General features: G+C 54.2%; 7 protein-coding genes across 7 annotated transcripts; 4 read left to right on the top strand and 3 right to left on the bottom strand.

The window, feature by feature from the left end:
* Positions 1 to 960: 960 nt before the first annotated feature.
* On the top strand, positions 961 to 4,411 carry PHYSODRAFT_335427 (hypothetical protein; the record flags this gene model as incomplete). Its single annotated transcript, XM_009532815.1, has 7 exons — positions 961 to 1,248; positions 2,856 to 2,953; positions 3,028 to 3,114; positions 3,190 to 3,274; positions 3,315 to 3,386; positions 3,805 to 4,077; positions 4,109 to 4,411. The coding sequence occupies 7 exons, from the start codon at positions 961 to 963 to the stop codon at positions 4,409 to 4,411; spliced, it is 1,206 nt and encodes a 401-aa protein (XP_009531110.1).
* A 1,194-nt stretch (positions 4,412 to 5,605) lies between these two features.
* PHYSODRAFT_511151 (hypothetical protein) lies at positions 5,606 to 6,511 on the top strand (the record flags this gene model as incomplete). The annotated part of the gene is made up of 1 exon (XM_009532814.1): positions 5,606 to 6,511. A coding segment is annotated over one exon (906 nt), but the record flags the coding sequence as incomplete, so codon positions are not given.
* An 809-nt stretch (positions 6,512 to 7,320) lies between these two features.
* Positions 7,321 to 8,715, top strand: PHYSODRAFT_511769 (hypothetical protein; the record flags this gene model as incomplete). The annotated part of the gene is made up of 1 exon (XM_009532813.1): positions 7,321 to 8,715. One exon carries the CDS (start codon positions 7,321 to 7,323, stop codon positions 8,713 to 8,715), a length of 1,395 nt encoding a protein of 464 aa, XP_009531108.1.
* Positions 8,716 to 11,489: 2,774 nt separating this feature from the next.
* On the top strand, positions 11,490 to 11,876 carry PHYSODRAFT_512626 (hypothetical protein; the record flags this gene model as incomplete). The annotated part of the gene is made up of 2 exons (XM_009532812.1): positions 11,490 to 11,645; positions 11,697 to 11,876. The coding sequence occupies 2 exons, from the start codon at positions 11,490 to 11,492 to the stop codon at positions 11,874 to 11,876; spliced, it is 336 nt and encodes a 111-aa protein (XP_009531107.1).
* A 2,153-nt stretch (positions 11,877 to 14,029) lies between these two features.
* PHYSODRAFT_513131 (hypothetical protein) lies at positions 14,030 to 14,485 on the bottom strand (the record flags this gene model as incomplete). Its single annotated transcript, XM_009532811.1, has 1 exon — positions 14,030 to 14,485. A coding segment is annotated over one exon (456 nt), but the record flags the coding sequence as incomplete, so codon positions are not given.
* A 164-nt stretch (positions 14,486 to 14,649) lies between these two features.
* On the bottom strand, positions 14,650 to 15,465 carry PHYSODRAFT_510827 (hypothetical protein; the record flags this gene model as incomplete). Its single annotated transcript, XM_009532810.1, has 1 exon — positions 14,650 to 15,465. One exon carries the CDS (start codon positions 15,463 to 15,465, stop codon positions 14,650 to 14,652), a length of 816 nt encoding a protein of 271 aa, XP_009531105.1.
* A 973-nt stretch (positions 15,466 to 16,438) lies between these two features.
* On the bottom strand, positions 16,439 to 17,542 carry PHYSODRAFT_265395 (hypothetical protein; the record flags this gene model as incomplete). The annotated part of the gene is made up of 1 exon (XM_009532809.1): positions 16,439 to 17,542. One exon carries the CDS (start codon positions 17,540 to 17,542, stop codon positions 16,439 to 16,441), a length of 1,104 nt encoding a protein of 367 aa, XP_009531104.1.
* Between the last annotated feature and the right edge of the window lie 491 nt (positions 17,543 to 18,033).

Here is an 18,033-nt window from a genome sequence, read left to right as displayed (position 1 = left end):
GGCTGGGGAGGAAGTCCGTGGGGCTGGGGAGGTGGCTGGGGCCGTCCGTGGGGATGTGGCGGCGCTGGCTGGGGAGGCGGTTGGGGCTGGGGCGGCGGTGTGGGTTGCGGCGGAGGCTGGGGATGGTAACTTACCATGCTTGTCTCCCCAATGGCCGTACGTCCACCCTACCCGCTGAAGGCCGTTAGCGCGGCCCCCACAGTATTAGGCGCCGTCGATCTCGTTGGCGGCCTGCTTTGCAAGTCATTCAAGCGAAATCGGTCGGCGGTTTGGATTTTCTCCTCCGGCTAAGCCTGAATATCAACGGAAAAAGCCCGATTCGTCACTTGCCTTGTTGGTTGGTTTGTTGTGTGGTTTTTTTGTTTTGTTTTGTGTTTCACCCGTGGTTCCTGTTGTTTTGAAAGTATTTTTCACTCCTATTTTGAAAGTAAACTATTACATGCGCCCTGAAAATAGTTCAGAAAATGAAGGCGACGCAACATAGCGCCTGAATGTTGGGTTTCACTATTTTGGTTGGAACCACTCCGCGCTAGGCGAATGCCATACTTCATACACGCACATGCTGCACATGTACTTTATGCATTCACATTGTTTGTGTGTGCAAGCAATGAGTCACCCGAAAATTCTCACAGCAGTTTATTCTCTAGACAAACAAACGGACAAAACGGTAAGCAAAATCAATAAAAACACCGCTACAGAGTGCCCAGCCGATCGAATACTCCCTCGAATTCGTAGCACTCTCATCGACTAACTTTAATCGAAGCATGCGATCCTCTGAATCGCCTGCAAGACGAAAAATCTCCTGATTGATGCGGAAAGGGGCCGATTTCGACGGAAATCTCCGCGCGGAGCCAACGTGTGCTGACCCCTTGGACCGACGTTCGGCCGCACCCGTGGTGTCATTCACCATACCGCAACTTGCCTCCTCGACACCAAGCTAGCAAGTACCCAAGCAGCAACATGAAGTGCACCACCATTGCCGTCGCAGCAGTGCTCGCCACCGCGGGCGTCGTTGCTGCCGAATCGCCCGCGCTTCGAGCTCTGGCTGACGCTCCCAAGGTCGGGACTGTCGTCGCCACCGCAACCGGACCGGCGGAGGCCACGGACGCGCAGCCGACGGCAGGCGAGCCGAAGGACAAGAAGGAGTGGGGCTGGGGAGGAAGTCCGTGGGGCTGGGGAGGTGGCTGGGGCCGTCCGTGGGGATGTGGCGGCGCTGGCTGGGGAGGCGGTTGGGGCTGGGGCGGCGGTGTGGGTTGCGGCGGAGGCTGGGGATGGTAACTTACCATGCTTGTCTCCCCAATGGCCGTACGTCCACCCTACCCGCTGAAGGCCGTTAGCGCGGCCCCCACAGTATTAGGCGCCGTCGATCTCGTTGGCGGCCTGCTTTGCAAGTCATTCAAGCGAAATCGGTCGGCGGTTTGGATTTTCTCCTCCGGCTAAGCCTGAATATCAACGGAAAAAGCCCGATTCGTCACTTGCCTTGTTGGTTGGTTTGTTGTGTGGTTTTTTTGTTTTGATTTGTGTTTCACCCGTGCTTCCTGTTGTTTTGAAAGTACTTTTCACTGGTATTTCGAAAGTACTTGCTAGAGGATGTAGCTCGAAAAAGTTCAGAAACTTGAGGCGACACAAAATATGGGCTGCAATTAACTTACAGGTGTCCCCAACTAACTACAGTAGAGAAAGCCGCGAGTCCAACGCTGCTGAACTTTACACATTTACATGCTATATTGTACATGCGCGCACTCTGTATGCAAGCATCAGTCGCCCGAAAAGTCTCACAACGTTTTCTTACGGCGACAAACAAGTGGAAATATTATCAACAAACTAAATAAAAACACCACCATTAACTGGTTTGCGGGCTTTGGCCCGCGATGTTCGCAGTTCGGTCGCTTTTTTTTTTACTGGATTCCAAAACCTGCACGGTAGAAAAACTTTATTTACTACTGATAGTACTATGTAGTAGCGCTACGCTTGCCGTAGAAGAGCGCTGCATGAAGAAGTTCTTGAATTTTAGCACATGCTCTTATTTTTGTACTGTGAAGTATCATGCGCCCATTTGCTGGGTCGATTACGCTGCTCGATCTCGTTTGCGCTGCTATGCTGTAATATAACTGCTGTACAACTGTCATTGCTGTTGTTTCAAATAGCTCTTTAACCGATAATGCAACATAAAAACCTTATGTTGCATTATCTCAAACATCCGCAGGGCGCAAACGACAGTTCTTATAGTATTCAATGATGGTGTTTTAAGAATATTTAAATACTCCTGTTTTTTTTACCTAAAGATTATTGTACTGAGGGCCCTTGAGAGCTCCTTACCTTGGCGTCATTTATTACTTGCCTCCTTCTCTTTTGGGCGCGCCCCGATGTCGTATTTTTCTGAACTGAACGCGTAAACATGTGTACATGTACAAGTACACGATATTGTAACGTGCACTCATCTAATCATGAGACTTTCCAAGACTTGGCAACAACAAGGAATTACATTTTCCAACTTGCCTCTCAACCAACAAGTAGCACGATGTACCTCCAGCCCCTGGTGGCCTTGGCTCTCCTCGCCTTCATCGCGCGTATTCACGCAGAAGCGTCGGTGAGGGGCCCTTCCGTCTTATCAAGCTGGGATGACTTCCACACTACTGAGATATTTTTGCGAAGCATCGGCATCGACGAACGAGAAGATGAAGAGAGAGCGGGGATGCCCAAACCTTCTTTCCTCGAAAAGACGATACGCAAGATTCGGGTCCGGTCGTTGCCCCGGAAAAGCTGAACAAATGGCTCAAAAAGGGGAAATCTGCTGATAAGGTCTTCTATCGCATGTATCTTCCTGATGTCGGAGGGGCACTGCCCTGTTCCAGCAGTGGCTCAAGTACGTTGACGATTTAAATGCCAAACACCCCAAGGAGGCAATGCCCGCAATCTCGAGACTGACTGGTTACTACGGAGACGATGCCCCGTATGGCATGATAAAATCCGCCACGCGATACTCAGATACGATAGAGGTCGCGACGTGGCTACAGACCGAGCAAGCGTTCCTGACGACGTTTTTCACGTGATGAACCTTGACAAGTTGAAGACGAACATCCTTAGTAATCCCGAATTCCTCGCTTGGGCCAAGTACGTCGACGATTTCTATGCAAAGCATCCAGATAAAACAACGTCAGTAGCTCCGTCTCTGATGAAGTACTTCAGGAGCAGTGTTCTATTCAACATGGCCGAAGCCGCGAAGGGCGCGGATGAAACCAAGAGCAATGCCGTCAAGTTAGAGGCTGGACTGGTTCAGCGCTCGGAAGACACCGGATAACGCTCTGATCGAGCTGGGGCTCCGCAAGGCAGCGGAATCACGAGACAGGAGCCAGATGATGTTCTGGAACAGCACTCACTCGGGAGTAAAGTGGACACTGTGCTGGAGAACCCACTGTTTAGTATTTTGGTCAGGTACATGGAAGCTTATAACGCCAAGTATCCGCAGCAAAAGACGACAATAATTGAAATGTTTACGCGGGCGTATGGCGATACACAGGTGGTGGAGATGGTAATTGTCGCAAAGGCGAACAAGGTCACACGAGGCGTTGCCATAATACTGGAGTTTGTGCAACTGGAAATGTGGCGAAGCAGTGGAGAATCAGCCGACCGACGACGTGTTCAAGTTGCCACAGCTCCACCGCCGGCTTGTCTATAACGACAATCTTCTCCTTGACCAGTGGTTTTCGTACGTGAATATCTACCACAAAGACAATCCCAGCATGTTTTCGACATTGGAGTCTCCAATGTCGAAAACATGCTGGGATTGTCTCCAATTTGGAGACTCGCCTCGAGGGCAGACGTCTGAACCAGACCCTCCAAGCAGCTAAGAAGTATCCGAGCGTGGAGAACATTACGACTACAATCCAGATGGAGAAGTTTGAGGCGTATGCAGCGAGCAATCAAGACCCCTATGAGCTATTTAAGCTGCTAGCGCTTGGCAGTATGGGGCATGAAATTCTCGAGGATGCTCTGTTCAAGTCATGGAAGAACTACGCACAGATTTTCAACCGAAAGAACCCGAGCAATCCAGAATCCTGGCTTACGTCGATCAGAGTCAACTATAACGTCGAAAACGATGATGAAGAACGCGATGCAAAACCCAAGCACCAGAGACATTGGCGAAGAGCTAGAGAAAGAGTGGATTGAGTACTGGCTAAAGGCTGATACGCTCCCCCAGTCTGCGTTCTGGGCTTTGATCCATAACGTCGTACCTCCTGAAGAGGTTCTTGCGAGCCCAGAAATCAAAACGTGGATCAAGTACCTCGACGCCTTCAACAAGAAGCATACCAACCAAGAAACGACTATTTTCGATGGCCTCAGCGCGTTGCTGACGATTCTTGATGCGGCAAAGAAGGATGAGAGCACGAAAACGCTGGCGACAGAGTAGCAGGGTGCTCTTATCGGCAAGTGGCTATCTGAAAAGAAGACGCCGGCTGGCCTGAAACGGACGTACATCAATGAGGAAGCGGTCGACGAAGTGGTAGAGCGGTATACCAAGCTGTTCAATGCGTTGCCGAAGGCCAGTGACCCGTGACGGCTCGACTAGAATTGACTTCACGCAATCCGACTGTTGTTCAAGAAATTCACTCTTTGCCACGCAAATTTTAACAGCAAATAGTGCTGGCTGCCTACCGAAGTTTAAAGAAGCGCCACGGCGTGTCGAAGTCGTACATGTAGTCGAAGGCCGTTCCGACGAAGACAACGCAATAGCCTTTCTCGTCGGCACAGTGCTCCCTTGAACCGTAGGCACCTCCATGTACCGTATGCTCTAAATTCCAAAATGCCCGGGCTACACTGCGCCTACCAAACTCACCGCACCTGCAGGCTGCAGTCTTCCCACTGCAGCGCTGGGCAGCATAGCGGAGACCTTTGCGTGCGGGGAGGTCCGCGTTGAAGTTCGACTGGTGATCGTCGACACCGCCATCCGGCGACACGCAAGGTCAGAGCCACAGGATTGGCCAAAATACGGGAAGGGTGGATGATCTGGTGGCGTCAATCCAGTGTCGCAGCGTCCCGACCGACCGAGGCGGCGGAACGGGCCTCCGACACCACCGCCGCCGCCCGAGGCACTTTGACGCTGGCACCGACGCGTCTACATGTACAGGCATCAATGGCACAGGTCTAGGGTAATGCATTGAAGCGTGCGAGCCTTCGCCGCCCCCAGGCAGTTCTGAGGCCTGCGGACTCGGCAGCTGCGTGAAAGATCTCGCGCCAGTGTCTCGCGTGGCCGAAGGGGCGCGAGGTGGCGCGAAGGTCGCAGCAAGGCGCTCGAAGGGATGCGGAGGGATGGGGTGCAGAGCCACGGTCCCGCGAGAACCTGGGAGAACGCATGCTTCACTTGCTCTTTGTATCGACCACATCTGATCCCATGCAGCTCAGAGACCAGCCATCATCAAGTCCCGCAGGTTTTTGAAGTTTAGCGGCTGGTCCCTCTCACCCACCGCATAGTGAAATGCAGTCACGCCCGCAAAATGGAAGGCCGGCACGCGTTCCCTCTCTGCAATGGCCATCACGCCCGCTCGCTCACTCACAACTCGATCCGCTTCGTCGCGCGTAGCTCCTGACTCCAGTCGCCTCGTCAAGTCTCGACACAATGGCCGCCACGCCGCTCAGCGTCGACGACATGCTCATGGGCGAGATCCTCATGTCGCTCAAGCGCGACAGCCCCCGCCTCAACGACTCGGCCAACAGCATCAAGCTCGAGCCGCAGTACCGCAGCAAGATGCGCGGCCTGAGCGTGGAGGTGTCTCTGCCCGCCGGCCCGTCCGGGGCCTCGAGCCCCGCCGACGTCTTCAACTTCGACGCCTTCAGCGCCGTGAGCCCCATGGCCTTCAAGCTGCCGCTGCACCCTGCGGCTGCATCAGCTGCAGCGTCTCCGTCGCCTCGCAGCGTGACGCCGCGCGGCGGCAACAAGCGCTACGGGCCCGTGGTGCAGCTCGAGGACCTGCGCGAGTGCTTCAACATGCCCATCGCCGCCGTGGCGCGCAAGTTCGGCATCTGCGCCACGCTGCTCAAGAAGATCTGCCGCCGCCACGGCATCCAGCGCTGGCCGCACCGCCAGATCCGCAGCCTGCAGAAGAGCATCGACATGCTGCGAGAGTCGCTGAGCGTGGCCAAGGGCAGCAACAAGGAGTACATCGCCAAGAAGATCGCGGCCTTCGAGTACACGCTCGAGTGCATCATGCAGGACCCCAACACGGCGGCCAAGGGCATCTCGGCCGGGCGGCTGGCCTCCCCCGCCACGGAGGAGATGGTCAAGCGCGGCAACCGAGCCAAGGGCCGCAAGAAGACGCCGGCGGCAATGGCTAAGACCGCACTTTCGGACGATGAAGAGGCCGCGAGTGGTGCGGCGACCGCTGCTGCTGTGTCGCCCATTGCGGCTCCACAGGATTGGACGACGGATGGGGGTGAGCGTGGGCCTGACGCTCAGCGTCTCAACACTCGTCGAGCGAGTGTACCCATGTCGCTGCAGTCCATTCTGTGCTGATTGAAACGTGGGGGGAAGTAAGATAGGTGTTGTAGTGTTGCGTTGCGTAGGTTCTTATAGGTTGCGAGTGCTTTCGTGTGGCGCTCGCGAGTAGGATAGGTCGTAGGGATGAAAAGGAGGAAGGAAGGCGAGGTAGGTCTCGCCTGTAATACAGTCGTGAGTGAATAGATAAGCAACTTGAGTGTCCAAGCAGAGACGGGAAGATCTTTCGAAGTTTAGTGCCGCCGAGCAGTGACACGCAATGAATCTGGTGCGCGAAGCGGCGCGCAATGATGTTTTTCCTCGTCAATATTTGACTGGATGCAAGATGACAAGCAAGCAAGGCAAAGAGATAGCAGCTCTCAGCTGGCAGCGTTCTCGGCGTTTCGTGCTTCTGCCGTGGCAAAGTTTTTGCGCCGCTTCATGCTTTAATGGGCTCAGTACTGGCAGTAACATGATCATGGACAGGAGCTTGCACAGGCAACGCTGTATCGTGGGAGCGTCATTCATCAATCTTGGCCAGTTACGAGGCGACGCCACAGTAGCCAGCCAAGCTGCCGCGTCACTGCTTTGCTTGCCTTGCTATTTGGACTAAACATGGTTACACCGACTTCAACTTGGACCATACAAAAACCAAGTAAAACTGGCTCTTCAACTCTGGCTATTAGTGGGTCTTATGACACGCATTTTGATGGACGACTCAGCCCGAAGTATAAATACCGAGCTTGCTTGCCATCGTGGGGCAGGGAACTGAAGCACAACGAGAGACCCTGAAGTGCCAGCACCGTTGCCTTCCGTCTGTTCCGATCCGAGCCAAGCTAAGTCAAGTCATGGGCTGCGACGAGCACGCCGAGAAGTCCAACGGCCTCTGGTACGTGGGCGTGATCCTGAGCATCGTGGGCTCCATCTGCACCAACATGGGCGTCAACCTGCAGAAGTTCTCCTTCATGCGCGAAGCTAAGGGCCGCAGCGTCGTCGACAAGCGCGGCTACTTCCGCCAGCCGCTGTGGGTCATCGGACTGCTGCTCGTGGTGGGCGGCAGCATTCTCGACTTTGTGGCTCTCGGCTTCCTCCCGCAGTCTCTAGCGACCCCAGTGGGAGGCTCTACAATGGTGGCGAACGTTGTCTTCGCGTCGCTATTTCTCAAGGAAAAGTTTACCAGGTCCGATGCAATTGGCACCGCGCTCGTGCTGCTGGGCATCATCGTCGTCGCCACCTTCGCCGAGAAGGAGAGCAAGTGCTACACCGTGCACGAGCTCGTAGCGCTCTACCGGGAACCGCTCTTCGCTGTGTACGCAACACTCATGTGCGTGTCGTGCGTTGTACTCTTCCTGCTAGTGCGCAAGATGGAGCAAACACTCAGGCATAAAGGGAGAACCTCGCCAGAGTACAACCGCTTCCGCAAGCTGCATCCAGTGAGCTACCCCGCCTTGTCCGGGATCTTTGGCGCGCAGTCCGTGCTATTCGCCAAATCCATGGCGGAGCTCATGAAGACGACGATCGAGGGCGACAATCAGTTCGTGACGTTCGGCGCCTACGCTATCACGCTCAGCATGTTCCTGTGCGTCTTCCTGCAGATCCACTGGCTCGCGCACGGGCTGCAGAAGTTCGACGCCGTCTTCGTCGTGCCCGTGTTCCAGTGCTTCTTCATCTCCGTCTCCATCTTCGGCGGTGGCGTGTACTTTAAAGAGTTCGCGCAAATGTCTCCCCTAGCTCTGGCAATGTTCACGGTAGGAGCGATTATCACGATCAGCGGCGTGGTTAAGCTCGCGCACCGCGATATGCACAAGCTGAGTCCGTTGAGACGGATGCGAGCGGCGGCAAGCATGTTGCTCTTTATCTACCGGTGTCAAAAGGCTCGCAACATCAAGGCAAACTGGAATATGAACCCCAGCCAAAGTGAGACGGCGAAGTTCTTCAATGAGCACAATGTGCCGCTCATATGCACCAAGAAACTCGCTACTCAACCGGAGCCAAGCGTGTCTCCGCCCTCGTCAAGACTGTTAGGGCAACGCTCGAAAGCCTCTGTGCTACCCGTTGGTCCTGAAGTCACAACCGTCCCCACTACTCCTACGTCTGTAAGCTCAGCATCCGCATCCGCGTCTGTAACCCCAGAACCAATTCCGATTCCAGCCCCTCCACTGTCTAGCCGAGAAGTGACAGGGGAGAGTGTGTCGTCGTCTGTAGGTAGGAGAAAAGCACGAGGGCCACCCTCGCCGCCATAACAAATATTAATTGCATCAAGATAGATCGTTGTTTGCTTGTTACATCACGTTTAACAGGAAGAACTGCTGTCTTGGGGGAGGGCGTGCGGAACTAAGAGTGCCGCCCCCGCAGTTCAGGCGGATGGAAGCTTCGCGAAGCCTCCACAGCCGCCCTCCATCTGCATATCTATTTTAACTTGGTTTCACTATACCTACGGTGAGTCGTACCTACACTGACCTCCTATTGGCTTACCTTTCTACCAATCAGATACACTCACCCCTTCTCTGGCTGCGCGCCCTTCCGACTTGTCATTCCCGAAAAAGACAGAGAACCGCGACGCTTCCGGCTGTCGCCTGAGGAATTAGTCCGACCTCGCTTCTCCTTCGCCTCGGCCTGGTTGTTGGAGGCTTGGATTGGTTCCTTGGGCTGATGGTTGTGTCGCTAGCGGTTTCTACTGCTGCCGGAATGCAGTCTCCTGCTTCCGCGCGTTCTGCCTCGCCTCCAGCGACGGCTGATCATGATGTTGAGGCTCCGTCGTCTGCGTCGCCTCTGGCGACCGCAAATCTCGATGGTCCGTCCATGCTTCCGCCTGGCGCCGCCACGCCGGCCGCGCCGGCAGACTCTGAATGCGCCGCCGCGCTCGCGCAGATTGTCGATGTTGTGGCCGCTGCTGGTGAAGACAGCGATGCTGACTCCGGTCTTGACGAAGAGATGGTGCGTGTGTGGGAAGAATTAGAGCTCACCAGTCGCTCTCCCGGTCTTGGCTCTCCAGATTCGGACTCGGCGTCCCCGGTGCCGCCGCCTGCGTCGCCAGCGCCGCGTGAGGTTGTTGCTTCGGCTGGTGGTTTTTCTCCACCTACGCGCCTCCAGGAGTTGATCTTCATGCTCGATGTGGAAGGGTTGTCTGTCGAGGAGGCGATAGCTGCTGAGCCTGCGCTTGGGGCGACCTTTGAGGCCTCGCCTGAAGATGAATCCGGGCTTTTCGATGATAGTGACGACAATGAAGGCCTGCCTCAGGTTGACCGCTCGCGCTTGCGTCACGATGACGAGACTTCGACGTGTCATCCGATGCCGCTTCCTCCGGCGCCCAAAAAGCACCCGTCGAACAACCGCAAGAACCACTACGACCCGAAGAAGCCTTGGGATTACAACACTGAGGTTGACATCGTCCGTGCCTTGGATGTCAGGGGCAAGGCTCCGCACCGTTGCTACTTTATGGAATGGGAAGGCAATCCGCTACAGCTAAGCTGGGTCTGGATGGAGCAGCTCGACAAACCGTCGACGCGCTACATGATGAGGATGGTGGACGCTTGGAAGGAATCGGGAGACAAGCGCACCTTCTGTTATTGGTACTCGGAGCGTGATTCCGCGTCGGAGGCTGGTACTTGTTTCATGGATGCTTTCCGCTCGGCCTTGTACTATCTCGGACAGCCGGATCTAGTCACAATGGAGATGTGGGATGCGTATGAAGACACGCGACCTGAAGCCATCCAGTACGGTGTGTCTCGCGATGACGTGACGGAGTTCTTCAAAGTTCTGCAGCGCAAGAGTGTGCCACTGAACTACGACGTCCTTCTCCGAAACGTTCTTCCAGAGTCAAGTGCCAACATCACGACGCTCCAAGGTGTTTGCCGCAAACAAGCACCCGGTGTTTACGTCGTCAGCGCTGGCCACAATGATGTCGGGCACTGCTTTGTCGTGGTTAACCGTGGTCCGGAGAAGCAACTTCTGGCTCTTGACAATTTCAATGCCCGCAAGAACCCGCCGGTGGACATTCTTCCTCTGCGTTACCAGCAGTGGATTCAGCACGTGAAATGGATGGCGCAAGTGGAGCTGCAACCAGGATACAAGTGTCGCCACGGCAAGCGCAAGTCGAAGACGCAGAAAAAGCGGGAGAAGCGCATGAAGCAGCAGGTTCTGCAACAAGAGGGGATGTAATACGGGAATACATGTAGGCCTTTGAGTCCCCCTTCAGCTGATCCTGCTTCACCGTTTTCGACGCTTCTTTCGCCTTGCAGATTCAAATTCCGCGATGAGATCTGGGACTTGCGACAAGTTCTCCACTGGTTCCCAGGTTTGTTTCTCCTCGCCCACCCACTCCACAAGATATTGGATCCGCCGTTTTCGCGTTCGCTTTCCACGTAATGCCTTGACGATCTGGCCAATGAAGCCGTTCGCTAAGATTACGTCGCTTGGCCTCGACAAGCGAGTTGGCTCCTTGTACGGCTTCAATGACGCAGTGTTGAAGACGGGATGCAGCTTGTTGCCAGCCTGGATGTTGAGCTCGTACGCGTGGTTATGAATCTTCCGCACCACGGTGTACGGTCCAATCCACTTGGGTCCGAACTTGGTGGAGTTGGGCAAGCCGGAGTGCTTCGGGTCCAGATTCTTCGTGCTCAAGTAGACCCTGTCACCAACTTCGAAGATCTGCTCAACACGGTTTCGGTCGTAGACGTCGCGCATCCGTTCTTGGGCCTGAGCTAACGCTTCGCGACAGCGTAAGAGAATCGCGGCCTGTCGCTCGTGAAACTCTGCTCCGCGTCGACTCTTGGGAACACTCTCAAGTTGCTCGGATGCAAGTTGAAGTGGATTCAGCGGAATGTAGCCCAGATCGGCTTCAAACGGCGCAAGCTTCGTGCTGGAGTTGACAGTCGAGTTGACAGCGAACTCAGCGTTGGCGAGATGGACGTCCTAATCATCTTGAAGTGGACCGACGAAGCACCGAAGATACTCTTCCAAGGTTCGGTTCATGTGCTCCGTTTGTCCGTCACCTTGAGCGCGATGTGCAACGGTCATGCTTAGCTTCGTCCCGATGGACTTGAAGACATGCTGCCAGAAGGCGGACACGAACTTCCTGTCGCGGTCGGAGACGATATTCGTCGGCATGCCGTGTAACTTCCAGATGTTGTCGATAAAGAGTCGAGCAACACCTTCGGCGTTCACCTTCTTGGTGGTTGGCACGAAATGACACCGCTTGGTCAACCGATCGACGACGACCCAGATAGAGTCGACGCCCCGCTCCGTTCGCGGCAGATCAGTGATGAAGTCCATGGAGATGGATCTCCAACGCTCGTCTGGGCCGACAGCGACAAACTTCTGGATGGACCTCAACATCTTTGAGCAGTACCAATGGCGCGCCAGTGTCAAGTACGTACGTTCCGCACCGGGATGGCCTCCGTAGTTGGTGTCGTGACACTCGCTGATAATTGTCTGTCACAACTTCACATCGTTGGGCACGACAATCCGTGGAGCGTCATCTGCAGGCGTTTGATACCACAGTAACCCGTTCGCTTCGGAGTAGCAGCGGTATTTCTTGTGCTGCTGGTGTTCGCGCTTTGGTTTTGAGTCGGATTTGCGTCGCTTGATTGCTGTCAAGATTGCTTGGACATCACGATCTTTCTTGTACGCTTTCTTGATGCGCGTAATCAGCTCCGAGTCACCCGTTACTTCGCTGATCGCGAGGCTGGAGGATGTGTCGTCGAAGCTGGTCACCCGTAAGTCGTGGAAGAACTTCGTCTCCGGTTGTAAGTCTGACCTTCGACTTAACGCGTCTGCGATGCCATTCTTCGCACCGGGAAGGTACGAGAACGTCGGCTGGTATTCCGCAAGGATGTCGTACCAACGAGCGAGTCGACGGTTGGCCATCTTCTGGGTGAACAGTCCTTCGAGATTTTTGTGATCTGTCTCGACGATGGGTGGTTTGTCCAGGCAGTAGATCCGAAACGCTGCCAGCGCATGAACGACCGCCAGTAGCTCCTGCTGCTGAGTCGGATAGTTGAGCTCCGCCGACTTCATATTCCGGCTTGTGTACGCTATCGGGCGCTCAACTCCGTCCACCACTTGAAAAAGGACTCCACCGACAGCAAACTTGCTGGCGTCGGTACGCAGATGCATGGGGCTGCTGAAATCCGGCAAGTGCAATACTGGCGGGTTGCACAGTCGCCGCTTCAACTCCTTGAAGTTCTTCCGCTGCTCGTCGCTGAGATGAATCTTGGCGTTCCGCTTGTTCTTCTTCTTCAAGAGCGCAAACATGGAGGCTGTCAGAGATGCGTACTCTGGACAGAATCGCTGGACGTAACCTGTCAAGCCAAGGAAGCTGTGAAGCTCTTCTTGCGTCCGTGGTACAGGCCAGTCCTTGATGGTCTGCACCTTGTCTGGATCCATCCGAACTCCATTTCGCCCTACGAAATCTCCGAGACACGGGATCTCGTCGGAGCAGAAGACACACTTGGAGAGCTTGACGTACAACTTGTTATCACACAAGATGTCAAGTGTTTTCCGCAGTGCGTCCAGATGGTCCTCGATCTTCGGTGACTTGGTGAAAACATAGATGTCATCGTAGAACGACTTCGTGTTCTTCAAGTCTCGAAAGAGCTTCGATGTCAATCTGTGCATCGTTGCTGGTGCGTTGCAAACTCCCATTGGAAGAACGAGATACTCCCAGAGACCGTCCGGCGCTTGGAATGCGGTAAACTTGATGTCTTCTTCCCGCATGCGCACTTGGTAGTACGCGGACATCAGGTCCATCGTGGAGAACCAGTACGCACCGGACATGGCATCAAGGATGTCTTCCTTCCTCGTCATCGGGATCCTTTGACGCACGGTGTTCGAATTCAAGTACCGGTAGTCGTGAACAATTCTCCAGCCAACTGGTTTCCGGACACAGAATGTTGGGGCTGCGTGGGGCTGATGCTTGGTCGAATGAGCTTCTTCTTCACCATGTCTTCGACCCAGCGCACGATTTCACGCAGCTGCTCCGGCGACTGTCGCCACTGCTGCCGGTACATCGCCATATTTGGATCCTTCACACCGATCCGGTGTTCGATGTCACGCTTCTCTGGTAAACCTTCGGGTAGTTCTGGACGAAACACGTTGTCCTTATACTCCATGAGAAGATTGAAAGCTGGATTCTCTCGGAAGGTGTCCCAGTCTGTCTCCAGATAGCGTTGTGCTTTCGCACTCCCAACGTTGTCGGGCTGATCTCGGCGTTGCAGTGAACGTGCAACTTGCTTGATCGTCTCGTTCGACAGCACCAACATGAAGTCAGGCTCGTCGCTCGTCTTGGTCTTGATTCTCAAGAACTTCCGCAACTTCTTGCGCGTGATGTATTTGGTCTGTATACCACTCTCGTCGACAACTCCCATCGTGAACATCTTCTCCACGGCGTTGTCTCCACCCCTGGTACTGCTGCTTCCATCAGCCTCGACTACAGTACTCTCGCGCTCAGACGTCGCAACGTCGTCGTCTCCAGCTGAACTCTTGCCAGCTTGCGCGTCATCATGTCGTCCGCGGACAACACTTGGGGATTTCTTCTGCACTGCGTCACCAACAGCTTCAACCGTGAGCTTCACATCCGTTTCCAGCGGGTCTTTTCGCCGATAGGCCTTTCGCCTCGACAGATCTCCGAAGCCCGGAGGTAATCACCGGTCCGCCTTCCTCGATCGGCTCACAGGTCTTCCCTGTTCGCTTCCAGTGCAGAGTCCTCGTTCTCGTTCCTTCGATTCGTCGACCTCTCCAGTCAATATGTGGTTGCATGTCTTCGAAGAATGGTATTCCAAGAATGCAATCGAATTCGTCTGGAATCGGGTAGACGACTGCCACACACTTGTAGGCGTCGTCCAGCCTCGAGGCCAGAATCTCTATCAGCAGAATTTCAAGCTCCGCCTCGACAATTTGGTTGTCTCCCAGCTTGACACGAATGTTCTTGTCGCTGAACTTGGTTGTCTGAAGCTGGTGCTCCTCGACCCAACGCTTGGATACGTAGATCGTGGTGGCTCCACAGTCCAACAACTTGCTTCGTGTCGCCAGACACTTGTCACCAACACTGATTTCACCTGTTACGGAGAACAGTGGACGTGACTTGTAGACCAGAGGGTTTTCGCACAGAACGTTCAAGCTGATATTCTCAATCTTTGGTGTCCCGGTTACGCTCTCGTCCACGCCAGGACCCTCATTCACTGACGTGGTTGCTCGTTTCCCTGCTTCTCTTGCTCCTTCTTCCAGAGGAAACAGTTGGCCTTGATGTGGCCAGGCTTCTTGCAGTGATAGCAGGTGCGGCCTTCAGTACGCTTGGAGTCAGACCTCGGCTTGAACCGTCCCTTGCCGCGGAAAGGTTTCCCTTTGAATGGCTTGTCTTGCTTGGGAGCTTGATCAGCGAAGATCTTCCTCTTGTCTTGGCGGGACTGGCGGTCGCGCACGTCGTCCACAAAGTGCGTAACTTCGTACTTGATCGCCAGGTCCATAGCCGCGCTCAGCGTCTCTGGGTTCTCGAGCTTGACGTAGCTACGGGTACGAGGCTTGAGACCGTTTGCGTAGCTTAGCACCTGGTCAAGTACACTCATGCCCTCAACTCGGAAGATAAGAGCAGAGTACTCGCCGTTGTAGGTCTCGATGGCCGCCGTTTGCTTGAGTCGCTGCAGCTTTTCTCGCAAGACGGCCTGGTAGTTCGAAGCTTCGAAGTCTTGGAGCACATGCTCACGGAGAATCCCCCACGTGTGCTCCTCACTTCTCGTCGTCGATGACCAGTGCAAGAACCATCCTGAGGCAGGCTTTTCCATCGCCGACCCGGCGATACCCGGCAGACGCGCGCTCGCGTCTTCGATTCGGATTCCGTTGATGCGACAGGCGTTCTCGATCTGGAACAGCCATTCGCGAACGTCTTCCCCCCGCTTGCCGGTGAACTTGGGCAGATTGGTGGGCACTCGCGTGCGCTCTACCATCGCTTGATTCAGCCGGTCGATCTCGGCTCGTAGCTGGGCGTTCGTCGGCATGGGCTTCTTGTAGTCAGGTTGCTGGGACCAACAAGTGCTACCAGTTTAACAAGAAGAAGTGCTGTCTTGGGGGAGGGCGTGCGGAACTAAGAGTGCCGCCCCCGCAGTTCAGGCGGATGGAAGCTTCGCGAAGCCTCCACAGCCGCCTTACATCTGCATATCTATTTTAACTTGGTTTCACTATACCTACGGTGAGTCGTACCTACACTGACCTCCTATTGGCTTACCTTTCTACCAATCAGATACATCATGCGTAGCTATATTAACTGCTGCAAGAAAATCCCCAGCGACTCCGTGCGATCATGTCATCGGCGTTTGGATCAGCAGAGAATATGTACTTAAGGTGCGCTGGCTTCTGCTCTTCAGCGACCCATTTGCTGATTAGTGCATTCTCCAAGTTCGTCGCCAGTTTCTTCGTGGCGGATTGCTCCTTCGCCGCATTAAGCATCGGCACAACAGCGATATCCTTGTAGATCGCCCGGATTCCGTCGAGCATCGTCGTTTTATCCTCGGGATAGCGATGGTTAAAGTCTCTCAGGTACTTGGCCCATACTCTGAACTTGGGATCGGAAAGCGCATTCTCACCAGCGTCGTTGAGCCGAAGGAACTTAAACGCTTGCTCGGGAAGCTTCTTCTCGTCTAACCATGTCTTTATCCACTCCCTCTCCACCAGCTTGGCGATTTTCACGGTGCTTGGGTTCTTCATCGCCGCATCGATCATCCGTTCGACGCCATGCCATTCATACTTAATTTGAAGCGGTAGGAACCATGACTCTTGATGCTGTGGATTCTTCTTGTTGTAGGCCTCGACATACGTCATCCATTGAGAGAAAAGCGGGTTGGCCAGAATGGAATCTCCGACCTCATCCAGGGCGAGTATGTTGAATATTTCCCTGGGAGATTCGTTGTTTGCCGTGTAGCTCAGGATCAGCTTCATCTGGACTTGAGTTGCAGCGCCTTCCATACTGGGGTACTACGCGGCTAACATGAGGATTTGACCTAGGGGTCTGCCCTCAAGGAGCGTCTCTACTGTCGAGAATACCGTAGCGGCCTTGCTAGGGTTCTCCTTGATGAAGACATTCATGTACGAGACCAACGTGTTGATGAGATGATGCTCTGAGAAGAATACACCAGCATAGTCGAGCTTCAGTAAGTTGAACACGTCTTCGACGGATTTTCCGCTGCTCAACCATATTTCAAGCTGTGCAGCCTCCAGTTTTGTGGCAAGGCTGCGCGTAACAACCTCCTTCTTTGCCTTCGTAATCATCTTGGCCACATTTGCATCACCAAATCTCCTCGTCAGTGCCTCGATTACAGTCGTTTTCTTCTCGGGATACAGCACGTTGTAATCGTCCAAGTACTTGACCCAACTGTTGAACAGCGCCCTCTCCAACAGCGGTTCGACCGGATTTTTGGAGTAGCGGGTTTTCTTTCCGAGTCCGAAATCTACCAGAGCCTCGTCTGGTGTTTTCTTGCTTTTCAACCAGGCTTGGACCAGTTCTTCCTGCAGCTTGGTGGCGATGGCTTTGGTTTCTTCCACACTCTTCGCCGCCTCGGTCATTTTGAAGATAACGTCGTCACTGTAGTAGTTCAGGACTGTCGGCACCATCGACGTTGACTGCTTGTGGTACTTCGCATTGAAATCGTCCACGTACCGCGCCCAGTTGATGAATTCGGGGTTGCTGAGAATGTCTGTCTCTACCTTGTCAAGCTTCATAATGTGAAAGACCTTGTCCGGGACTTTGGCAGTGGCTACCCAGTGCTTCATTAGCTCGGTTTTCAATTTCGTTGCAACTGTTTCCGTTCCTTCGTTCTTTAGGCCAGCTTCGATCAGTTTGTACAAACCATCGTCACCATAGTGAGCAGTCAACGTCAAGATCGCTGACGTCTTGATCGCGGGGTGCTTGATCTTCAGATCGTCAGCGTATGTGAGCCACCGAGCGAACTCTTCGTCGTGCAACAACAAGTTACCAGCCTTATTCGGCTTCATGCGAGTGAAAACATCGTCTGCGGACTCTCCATTGATCAATAGTTTCTGAAGTTGTGCTTGGGTTGGCTTCAAGAGCGTTGTCAGCATTTCGAAACCTGGCAGGGAGAATCCTGCTCTCTCCGCGTCGTCATCGTCGTGGTTGGCTCGTGCAGCTCGTAAAAATCTCGTCGCGGGGCTATCATCTTGGCTTGTAGTTTGAACAGTAGACCAGCTTGTAGCATGGGATACAAGTACAGAGGAACCTGCAACCGACGCATTCGGTCAACTCGCGTGGCAACTGCGACGCATGTCAGCCCTGCCAGCCCTGCCAGACGGAGGAGGCGCATCGTTCGACTTGGGTGCTTAAGAGCAAGCTGGGAAATGAGAGGGGCTTGGTTGGAGCTTGTGGTGGGTACACACCGATGGAGCAAGCCAGCATCACGGGAAGCTGACTGGTCTCTGTGCTAGTTCACCAGCATTGTGATAGTGCGTTATACATGTACTGTACGGCGATGAAGCGTCGCAGATTATACCATTCCCTGGTTATCCGATACGCATTGAACACGTGATTATCTATAGCGAGGACACTCCAACCAGCC

The sequence above is a fragment of the Phytophthora sojae genome (assembly GCF_000149755.1).
Source record: "Phytophthora sojae unplaced genomic scaffold PHYSOscaffold_6, whole genome shotgun sequence".
Classification (NCBI taxonomy): Eukaryota; Oomycota; class Peronosporomycetes; order Peronosporales; family Peronosporaceae; genus Phytophthora; species Phytophthora sojae.
This window is presented reverse-complemented; position numbering and strand designations above follow the sequence as displayed.